The sequence below is a fragment of the Charadrius vociferus genome, unplaced genomic scaffold (genome assembly GCF_000708025.1).
Source record: "Charadrius vociferus isolate BGI_N301 unplaced genomic scaffold, ASM70802v2 scaffold195, whole genome shotgun sequence".
Lineage (NCBI taxonomy): Eukaryota > Metazoa > Chordata > Aves > Charadriiformes > Charadriidae > Charadrius > Charadrius vociferus.
This window is the reverse complement of record NW_009648539.1, coordinates 305,026-316,361: the sequence shown is the minus strand read 5'-3', so window position 1 is coordinate 316,361 and position 11,336 is coordinate 305,026. Positions and strand designations below refer to the sequence as shown.

At 44.7% G+C, this 11,336-nt stretch overlaps 1 protein-coding gene across 1 annotated transcript in view; it reads left to right on the top strand.

Moving 5' to 3' along the window:
- FAM69C (family with sequence similarity 69, member C) overlaps nt 1–10,718 on the top strand; it is a 13,469-nt gene extending 2,751 nt beyond the window's left edge. Inside the window, exons 4-6 of the mRNA XM_009885896.1 lie at nt 4,946–5,623; nt 9,398–9,562; nt 10,291–10,718. Coding sequence (XP_009884198.1) covers nt 4,946–5,623; nt 9,398–9,562; nt 10,291–10,506 — 1,059 coding nt within the window. The 3' untranslated portion in view covers nt 10,507–10,718. The remainder of the gene's footprint in view (nt 1–4,945; nt 5,624–9,397; nt 9,563–10,290) is intronic.
- Nucleotides 10,719–11,336: the final 618 nt, after the last annotated feature.

The window sequence follows — 11,336 nt, the reverse complement described above, 5'->3', positions numbered from 1 at the left end:
CTCCCTTGCCGGGGCCAGGGCAGGTGCAGGCGGCGCTTCCCAGGCGCTTCGGGAGAAGGGCAGCCCGGCATCCCGCACGCTGCGAAGCGGGAGGAAACCTCCCTCCGCGTTTTGGTTTGGTTTTTTTTGTTGTTTAGTTGGGGGTTTTGTTTGTTTGTTTGTTTGTTTGGGTTTTTTTAATGTATCCAAAAAGGTGTTTGTACAAAAGTCGTCTTTCGGCAATGCCGCACAGCCTTGTGACACTTCCTTTACGTCGTGGCATTTAAGATGTAGTTATTCAAAAGTCAAGAAAGAATTTGTGACTGTTCATTAAAATCTCCCTTAAAAAAATATTTAAAAAAAAGCAGATTTAGGATTGTGTCGGAAGCACTTGGAAAAGAGGAGCAGCGTGGCTTAATGACTTGGGTTTAATTTCATGTGTTAATTAAGGTACTTGTAGTGCCAATGATTAGGTGGAAAAGGAGGGAGAATCCTAACAGAAATTAAATAATCTGTCACTGCAGCAAGCAAAATCTGATCATAAATTTTCCCTGGATTCTGTATAATAAAGGAAGAGGAGCTATGGGCACCAGTCCTGAGACCGTGTTTTTAATGGCAGTGAGATTCAGTTTCTTTACCTCAGCTTGAAGCACAGCTGAGCTCCGGATTGCAGCTGAAGGGGTGAATCCTGCCCACTCCTGACGTGGCTGGGAAGAGCACAGAGGCGTGGAGCTGCAAGGGAGCCACCAAGCTCGGGGAGGTCCAGGCCCTTGCCATCACACTCGCCAGTAAACGGATGGAACAGAGACTTGTTGCTCTTCTTCAGTTTGGAGAGCATTAGGCGTGACTTCAAAAGCCCAGGCAGGGATCACATTTCAGGCACAAGCTTGGAAAGTTGTCTTTGTCACAGTGTGGTAGCTCAGTTTCACACCCTGCTTCCAGAGGAAGAGTAGCTGAGATTGAAATGCTCATCTGTTTCCATAGTTGAGTCTTCAGTAGTATCGTTAAGGTTTGTAAGTGGCAGTTTTCCCAGGTGATGTTAGAAAGGAATCATCCTTCCAGTGGAACGATTAGAAAATGAGCTCATCTTCATCTGCCCTGAGATAAGTCTTTATACATCTTCTAAAGCACGGCATGAGTTTTGCAGCTATAGAAAGTGCAATTGATCTATGAAACAATCTGATAGCTTGAGTCTCATACCTTTTATTAAGCAAAATTTGACTTCCAAGAAAACTATTTTACTAGTCATCTGTCACATTTTCAGTAGGAGATAAGATGAGCTATTTTAAGCAAGTGGGTGAAAACTGCATGGTTGTATACCCTTGCAAGTGTTATTTTTGAAAGTTTATTTCCTTCTTCTGAGTAAAATGTACATCTGTGCAGATGTGTACTGCACTGGGAAGGCTGAAGGCTGCATAGACCAACTTTAACTCTCCAAAAAATCACTTACTCTTTCCTAACAGCAGTCTCATCTTCATGTACACTGAACACATGAAATCATAGCGATCGATTTCCGTTTTCTCTGGAGAAATTAAATAGGCTTGGTGCCTTCCAAAACCTTGCTCAATATTGCATTCATACAGGAGAAGTACTCAATAACAAGGCAAGACTCAGTCTCAGGCCTGATCTACACAAAAGTGATGGTGGTACAGTAAGTTATTTAACTTTATATAAATCCTTAGTGGGGTTTACATTAATTTAAACTTTTACATGAATTTAAACCCAGCTTCTTAAACTTATCTCGGTAAGTGTACGAAGGATATTAAAAATTATGTAGCCAGTTTTAAACAGAAACAGATGAATGTGTCCAAACCATGGTTGTGTTTGCATTTTTGTGCAGTAGAGCTGCTTTTCTATAAGGCTTTTGGCTTAGTATCACTTTCATATTTTTGTTTAAAAAATGCTCCTTTAATGGCATTCAAAGGGCACTCATTAGGTAGATTTAAAACTGTCTCATCAACAGATCTCAAAATGCAGTCATTAAGACAGGGATGGCAGTGTGGAGGACCATTTCTGGAAGTTTTCTTTGGGGAATCACTTATTCTTTTGATCAGCAGTCATCGTGATGATATAAAATCTTGTATGGTAAAGTTTGCAGTTAGTGCAAAAGTTCCTGGGTTGGTAAATAATAAAGAGGCCATCTTTTCATTGCAGGGTAATCTGAATCACCTGGTCAAATGTTTTCAGTTCCCCAAAATGTATTTTAATGCAGTAAAATGCAAGCTAGTGCACCGGGGAGCACAAGAGTACAAGCTCTTCTTCGACATAGGGGTTGAATAATTGTTTCAACATGAACTACCAGTGCAATCTGTGCCTAAAAGGATGATAATGTCTTCAAAAAGGAGAATTAGGGAAGGGCCGCTGGCTGCCTTTGCGGCACTGGACAACAGCATTCAGCTCTGTCTGCACTTCTAACTAAGGTTAGTGGAGGGAAAATTGGAAAGAAGAAAACGCGGAGGGAATAAAGCCACAAAAGTCATCTGAGGGCTGAAAAAATAAGCATTACAGTGGGAAGGCTGGGAGCTAAGCTTGCTCAGTGTATTATGCTTATGGCAAAACATAAGCCACCAGAAGTTGGAATAACATGAGTTACTGAGGATGTGAAGGTGCAGTCAGTTTTTGCTGACCTTCTAGGTTATAATGACAGGAAACTGAGGAGATTTTTAAAGCCATGGGGTGACTCACAACTCGCTGCGTTCTGTGAGTAGAGCTCTCCTTGGTCAAGTCCTCTTTCACAGATCCTCGTTTGCAAAACATTGTGCAAGTTCAGTCTAAGTAGAATCTAATTCAGAGACTTTGTCAGATACTAGGTTACCAAACAAAGATTTATGGGTTCAAATGGAACAGCAGACAAGTCCTAAAGAGCGGCCAGGTTCAAAAATGACTCATATCCTATGTCTGGGAAATGTGAGACTTTTTCCACAACTACTTTTTCTCCTTAATGCCATTAAGAATGACGTGATGGCAACACAAGAAAATAAGCTGCATGTGTGCATGTTTGACTGCAGGTCTTCTGGGCGTGTGTTCTAGATGCAAGGGCTCCATGCATATGGACCTTCTAAGAGTGAACTTGATGGACCACCGTGAAATTGTCCACAGGGGGAAGTGTTCACCCATGTGGACCCAATTACAGGACTAACTCCTATATTCTTTTACTGTGGCAGAAGAAGAGTCAGGTTGTGGTCTTCTCAATAGGAGAGCAATGATTTTAAATGTGATTATACTTACACTCCAAAGAAAACCCCCAAAATTCCTTCTGTTTGTAATCTTCTTTCTAAAATTCCTTAGAGTTCCAGATGGTAAGAACTGCCACGCCACTTCTGTTGGGAAAATTACATTTCCTACTTAAAGAGGGAAAATAAATTTGCATGACATTCACAGGAGTAGATTTTCAAAAGCAAGAACATCCATCTGCGTGGTCTGAAGTCTGCGGACAGCCCAGTGAGCGTGCCTGACCATCCCCTGCGGTGGCTGTGGAGGCAGATGCATGTGTTTCACCCATGCACACCCCCGTGGACTCAGGGTCAGGACATTCATGCCAAAGTTTGTCTACCTGGCTCTCCTTGCTGGCATTGAATGTTCTCATTTGGGCTGTGAGAACATCAGAGTATAAATAAATTTTAGGCCTGTCTGAACTGCCCTCAGTGAGCTATTTTAGTCAATTTATCACTGTTCCTGGATTTTGGACTTAATCCTCCACCCATTCCCCAGTGTGTTGTTTAAGGTTGGACTCTGAATGTTGCCTGGCATCCAGAATGTATTCCTCTGGTGCACACCTCAGAGACTGTCCTAAGAAAATACATCACTTGAATTTTAGGATCATGTTTCTTGTGTATGTAACAGCAAGTCACAAATGAGTTGGGGGTCAGGCAGTCATCGCAAGTACTCCACGTGCAGGGGGAGCCGCCAACTTGTTTAAAAGAAGGTTCAAATGCCAGAAAGCAATGAAGAAGGCTGACACTGTCAAGCCGCCTCCCAGATGTTTGGCTTTCTACAGCACCACGGTCTATTCCCCTTTCACCAGAGACCTCTGATCATCCCCTCTACTGATTCGCCCAAAGCAGTCCCTGCAGCTGCACTTCTGAATGCCCACAGGAATATACCGACTGCCTACACTTTTGGAAATGATGGTATGGAAACAATTATGGGTTGAAGGAAGAACCTTGCAGTTCTTGTATGAATTTGCAGTGACCACTGAACTATCAAGCAGCAGTTCCCATGTTTCCATGGGCTGATTTTTTTCCAATATAAAAAAAATAAGTATTTAAGCAATTCATATTAAAATGTCACTCCTGATAATTACATATAAAAACTGGAAAAGTCATTTTGTCCTACAGTATTTTCATATTTAAAAACTCTGAAAGATCTTGGTCCAAGAGGCATTGAGTGCAACCTCTGTGTTTCCTGGTGGTGCAGAAGGAGGTTCTTGCAGCTTCATGCAGGGCATATTGAGTGCGAGGCTGAAACACGCCGGGCTGTGGAAGGTCCTAGCAATCCAGCTACCCATGGATTTTCCTGTCATTTAAGTGGGGGTGTCTCAATTACGCTGTGCTGAACCTTCCAGAGAACTCCTAAATTATGCTGGAAGTTATCTCCTATGCCTTAAAGGTTGCAGCCCAGAATCTCACATAGCACAGCCCAGTGTGTTTAAAGCTTGTCTCACTAAATTCATATGTGGCAAGAACTTAAGAGTAACAAGTCACCTAGTCCATTTCCTTGCCCCAAAAAAGCCTGTCCTTTACCATCCCAAGAATCCCCACTTTGAAACAAGATTCTCCCAGTAAAAGGTCTCTAGAGACTTCTGAAACACCGTTGGATAACCCAACAGTTGTAGAAGGTGTGTGCTTGTGGTACAACCACTGCTGCGAGACTCTCGAGGTTAGGACTATTGCTGATTCTTTGCCTTTCTCCTAAGTGGTCCATGGGTGTAAGGTCCTGCCATGAATATTCTGCTCTTTCACTCCAGTGTCTTGACTACAGCAGTGGAGCTCTGACTGGTGACCTCTGTGAAGACCTCTGTGTGGCACAGAAGCTGGTGTACAAACACTGCCTTTACTATGACAGAGGTAAGAAAGTCATCCAGGCTGAATGGAGAGGCCAGCCCATCATCCTGAAATCCAAAAAGGAAATCTTCTCCAGCTACCAGCATCTCAGTATGCTAGAGGAGGTGGAAACACAAGATATTCCTGAAACAGAGCTTCTGTTGATGGTAGCCTTGGAGGTCAAAAATGTCCTGGGGCTAGAACTGTCTAACAATACCATGGGGCCCCTGTGGACAAGGAAGAAGGGACCACGTTGGAAAGCACAGGTGGCCAGCATGTGGTCCTTGCTCCAGCAGGAAGAATATATCTACTTCAGTTTGCTGCAGGACTTCAGCAAACACGTGCTACGAATTATTGGCTCTTGTGGACACTTTTATGCTGTGGAGTATCTCACAGCTGGACATGCCTGGCACAAAACTCTTTTTCCTTTGGAAAACATGGTCAGTCCCTCTCTTGCTGGCCACAGAAGCAGGGTGAGAGCCATCATTGACATTGCACTCAGTTTTCTGGACATGGTGCAGCATTTTGATAATGATTTCTCTCACCGACTTCACCTGTGTGACATCAAACCAGAAAACTTCGCTATCAGGCACGATCTCACGGTAAGTTGAGTCTTTGGGGTGGTGTGATGGCAATTTGAGGTCAAATTCTAGTCTGAAAGTGGCTGTGTAAAAATGACAGTTCCCTTCTACAGTTTTTGGCCAAGTTTTTGTGAAACAAAGTGTCAGGGGAGCTTCTCTACTGCTTTTCCTCTTTGTACTATGTGCAGCCACATATCAGAGCACTAAATCCAGCTGCTTGTTTTGAGAACTACTTGCTTAGTTCTGATTTGTTTCACTTCTGCAAAGGCACTGGCACCGCCAAGGTCCCTTGGATATTGTGAGGGATACCTCCTGAAAGCAAGGAGGTCTCCAAAGCCGTAAATGAAGCTGTAATTTGAGTCACGACAACTGTTCCTGGTAGTGATGCTGAAAGCAAAAACTCTTTGAATTTGAAAGCTAAGGCTGAATTCTCTAGCCTGACACAAGGGGAACTCCCCACATCCAAACACATCTTTGCGCTTTAATGTTCAGCTTATCTGGTCTGGAAATGATCCAAGGACAGTGACATGAAACTCCCTGGTACGGTTACTGTTTTACTTTTCTTTGTACAGCTGTAACTCAGACCTGAATAGCTATGCATGTCTTCTAAGAAGCGATATAGCCCAACACCATCTCGCATTCATTCTGTGGGCAGAAGTTCCACTGGTTTCAGTGAGAATTGTGTGTATGGACTGCAGACGCTGTGCAGTAAGTGAGTGTGTGAACCAGGCTCACAATCTGCAGCGACATCAGTGGAGTTTCTGCACTGTGAGTAAACATAAAGCATTTTCAGAGACTTGAATCAGTACTCACTGAGTGTTAATATAACACTCACGTCTTCAGAGTACTAGACAAACATTGCCTAAACATATGGCCATTAAGAGCAATTAGAGCGCTGCCCCTTCACCCTTCCCTTCTCTCCCGTTGTTTATTCAGGTGCAATACAGCAGCCGAACAGGGAATGGGTGAGGAGCTACAGCAGAAAACTAAAAAAGCGTACCAGTATTTAGGCAAAGTGAAGTACGGCAGGGATTCCTCGAGGCAGGCTTTGCCTATCTCTTTCAGTTATGCAGAGCTGGGACTGCCTGTGGCTGAGCACACACCCGAGCATCTGTTTTACCGCCTACTTACAGGAAAAGAGATTCCATTTAGGAAAAGAGTGAATCTTTGGATGAGACTTTGGATGAGTCTTCCCTTATGAGTCCTTTTGATGAGGCTTGCTTCTCTCGGACCCTCCCATGACTTCTAGGGTCCAAAGAGTCAGCAGTCACCATCTGGTGTAGGAAAGTACTCTAATTTAGTATTTTCTAGGAGAATTAATTGCAAAAAAAAAGTGAGTTGCCACTCACACGTGGCTCTCCCAGTTGTACATTATTTACAGCCTGTTGGTGTCATCTGTTATCGCCCCACTGGGCTGGGAGACACACAGAGTCAGAAAGCTGCAGGGGGGAGGAACAGAGAGAGCTTCTGATCGGTGAAGAAGGAAGCAGGGTGAGAAGCAGAAACTCTACATGGTTTTATTAACCAGTTCTAGAACAGGGACGCAGCAAGGCAGCATCTTTTTTGTCCCTCATGTTTGTTTTAAGCAGTTCTTTCACTTACTTGTTTCTTATGCTCTGCATAGGATAATAACAAACACCCATAATAGTACCACTATTCCTCATCCTAATAACGAGACTGCTAATGCCCAAAGAAATGTGCCTGGACTGAAATAGTTTTACGTTGAGGATTATTTTCAAATGGTGAGGATAAGCCTCTAGTCCTCATTCCAGCCTTCGCATGCTGTTCCTGCAGCACGGAGGGGAGAGATCACTGCCTGGTAGATCATCCAGCGGAATTTTGAGCTGCCATGGAGCTACACAAGGGGCAGAGTTGGAAGGAGATCTGTGTGAATATATAGTGCTCCAGGACAGCTTCTTCTTTTACTAGCACCTCAGAGAGAACTAAAAAGATCACAGCACCTTAAACGTGATTTTAAATCAGGTCGGGAGCCAAGTTGGGTCCTCGCTGCATTTCCTTAGGTACCTTCATCATCAATTACAATCATAACAACCCCCACCAAAATGTAGCTGTTTATAGGTCGAGTGTCACCCAGATCTATCTTCACAGGGTCTGGCTGGATGCCCACACATTTTTGTAATGGATGAACATCAGTGAAACCACTGAACCCTTTGGCAGCCGCACGTTTGGGAACCAGGGCTGTTTTTGCTAGCGGAGCTATGGATCAGACTGTCAAAGGTGCTCAGTGCTGGCAGAGACCCCGCCAGGGAGCTGATGCAGCGACCCTAGGACAGGGGGAACCCTACTGTCTCTTCTCCACAAGAAATAAACAGCAAAACTGCAGAAAGCTTAAGGAAATAAAGAAGAAAAGAAAAAAAATTGCCTGTCCAAACGTGTGAAATTCCTTAGGCTACATCATCATTATCAAGCTCTCCAAGAAGCTTAAAAATACTTGCGTTTTTAAGCTGTGCCTCATCTCTTTAAGATTTTTCCCTGAGGAAAAAGGAGTAGAATGAAATGAAGATTAGACCATGTTCTTTCTTTTGCCTGTGGAAGGTTTATTTGGCCTTCTACCAGACCAGACATCTTTAGTTCCTGGGGTTGATCCAGCTGCTGCTCCAGCCACACAGTTCAGCTTCCCTTTGTATTTGGGAGGTCAAATCTTAAAAATAAGACACTTGTTTGAGCCCAGGTAACTCTGCTTTGCCCGGGTCTCAGACATTTCCCTCCACGAAAGTGTGTGTCAGCCACTGCAAGGGAACATCTCTGACCCTGACCGTCACGTGTTAAGCACAGCTCAGAACCTACGCTGATTGCTGCAACCATGGCGCTGAAGGCCCACTGCCTTCCCTGTGGTCACCCACAGTTTGTCTCACATTGAGCAGTTGCCATCCCATCACTGGCATTCTGTCTTTCCCTGTTTATTGCTGCCATTTTTTAAAGTGAGGTGTTCATGGGTGGAGTGACACTGCAGAAACAGAGACTGCAGCCCTCCAGTCCCAGAATGGTCCCAAACCTAGCGCGGGCAGCAGCTCTGCGGACCTCTTTGTGCTGCGTGTTCACTATTTCGCCAGCCTTGTGTCAGGGTGAGAAAATTGATTGATTCCTTCAGTCCTTGCTTTTTCTGCTGAGACCAGCTGCTGGCTGGACTCTGTTATGGACCATATTTCTGCACAAGCAGAACAAGAACCACGCACAATAAATGAGTCAAACCTTAGCAAACAGGACTGGGCAAAGCCAGTCCTGACTTTCAACAAGCTCAGGGATCTCTTTCTACAGATGCAAAGCCACTGAATGCAATGGCAGGTTTGCAGGAGCTGTAGCAGGTGCAGGTACTTCTGCACATCCCGCTACTCCTCTCCACAATGGTAAAGTCAGGTCTGAATGGTGAATTTTAAATGCTACTGTCTGGTCTGTGGATAATTTTGCACCATCATCTAATTAAAAAGTGGAGGTGCTGTCTGCATAAGCTAGCAACAAGTAGATCAGTCTTCACGTTGGATAGTCCCGGTTTAAGGCACATCAGTCCAGTTGAGCCCAGGGATGCATATTGCCCACAAATGATTTTCCCTTTCCTGGTGGTGTAAGCATTGTCTGGTTTTGTTTAAAAAGTGGTATTCATAAGACTAGTGCAGTTCAGTTAAGCGAAATAAAGCCCTTTCGTTGCGATCCCAGTTCCCCACTGGCAGGTGCCCTCAGCACAGCATTTCCAAAAGCAAGCAGCAAGGAAAGCTTGCTCAGCCCTGTCCCGCAGGCTGTGCCGTGCCAGATCTGATGGGTTGTTCTGTTCCACAGGTGGTGGCCATTGATGTGGATATGGCCTTTTTTGAACCCAAAATGAGGGACATCCTCGAACAGAACTGCACGGGAGACGAAGACTGTAACTTCTTTGATTGCTTTTCAAAATGCAATCTGAAAATCAGAAAATGTGGAGCACAGAGAGCCAATAACAACTTGCAAGTGAGTAGACACAGCTGCTTTATGCATCCATTTCTTTTAAAATCCCATCGACTATAAAAAGCAGGGTATGTATGAGGAGACTGTAGGATGAAGACAGTCAGGTTTTTAAACACGGCTACGTAAGTGACAGTTCCATTCAGAAATCCCATCTTAGAGCATGCTAATGGACTGTTATACCCAGTAGTGTTTATTTGCCATGTTTTCAAGTAGCTGCTAGCCCAATGCCTCAGACAGGAGAGTGGAGGAAGTAGGAGCAGGGGATTATCATGACTGTCTCTGCTCATGGTAAAGTTGTGGCTGTCCACGTGTAAGCAACGGGGGGTTATGGCTGCGATTCTCCACTCTACAGATGTAGTATGTGGATGTAGCGGAGAGAGGAGCCTCCGCCCTGGGATGGGGTGTCTTATAGCTCACCCAGCTTGTGCTGGCAGGAGGCACTAGTGCGGCAGAGCGGCTGGGGGAGCAAAGCTCGGTGGCCTTTTGGCTGCTTCTTCCACACCCTCACCCTCACCACTTGTTATGCAGAAGTGAAAGAACAGTCTGAGAAGAAGCGGGGTTCCTCAGCTAGGGCACAGCCTTTGTGGATGCTCCTGTCCCATACCTTCCTCTGGAGGAACGGCTGGAGGCATTTTGGATTCAGATGACATTTTGCTAGAGCCCCAGAGAAGCAGCAGGGCATTAGTTGTAGCTCCTGAAAGACAACAATCTGCTCTTTTCCCTTTCCTCAGGTAATTTGTGACAAAATATTCCGTCGCTGGTTTTCCCCAAATCTCAGAGGACCGTTGGCTTCCTTCCCCCTGCAGACGCAGCTGCAGAAGGCTGTGCAGGAGTGCGCCGAGCCGGGGCACGTGGACGCTGCCGGGCACCAGAGGACTCTGAAATCTCTCTCTGAGTTATACCACCTGCTTCGGGTCACTCAGCAAGAACTGCAAAGGGCAGAGTAGGCATGAAAGGTGGAACTGCAAAGGCCATGTCCCAGATGCTGCTAAGGGATGCTGTATGTGAGGCAGCCCGTGTTTGCTTCCTCTCTCTCTCTCTCTTTCCTCCCTCCCAGCCTTTGTATTACATTTACAGCACAGAGATTGTTTTTCTCCTATGCAAATGAAATTCATGGCTGCAGGTGCAGCACGTTCTGTTAATATCCTTTCAAGTGTGAAATTGTTTTACATTACCTGAATTCTGTTCTTGCTTATTTTCCTGAGCCCTCTCCATCAGCATTCAGCACATCATTCGCCTACCAAGAGCTGTAGCCACTGCTCAGATAGCATCTGCCAGAGTGCTGTGGTCAGAGTGAGGATGCATTTACATACGGATGGTGCTCTGAAGAAGAAAAGTGTAAATGCAGTAAAAATAATACCAATAATTAGAATAATGGGTGGGTGGGTGCGTATAAGTATGTGCATGACATTTGTTTTAATTTCTCTGTAGAATGAGTTGGTTTTTTTTTTTTAAGTAGGGACAGAGTGCTCTGTGTGAAAAAACAACCTCAATTAGGGAAATGTATTTCCACAGGAGTGAAGAGTTGCTTTTGTAGAAAGCAGTCCTTTCTGATGTCCCCAAATGCATTTTCTCTGGTGCGTTGCATTACCTGTGCCATAGCTAACTTTCTGCAGAGAAATTGTATGAAGGTACTTAGGACTTTTCTAGAGCAAAATAATTATACCCTTGTTGAGTTCCCATGTGGGTACTCATATTCTGCAGTGGAGAGGTATGAATAATGCCACTGAATTTTCCCATGTGAACAAGCCCTCAGGCACTTGAACATCAGAGCACT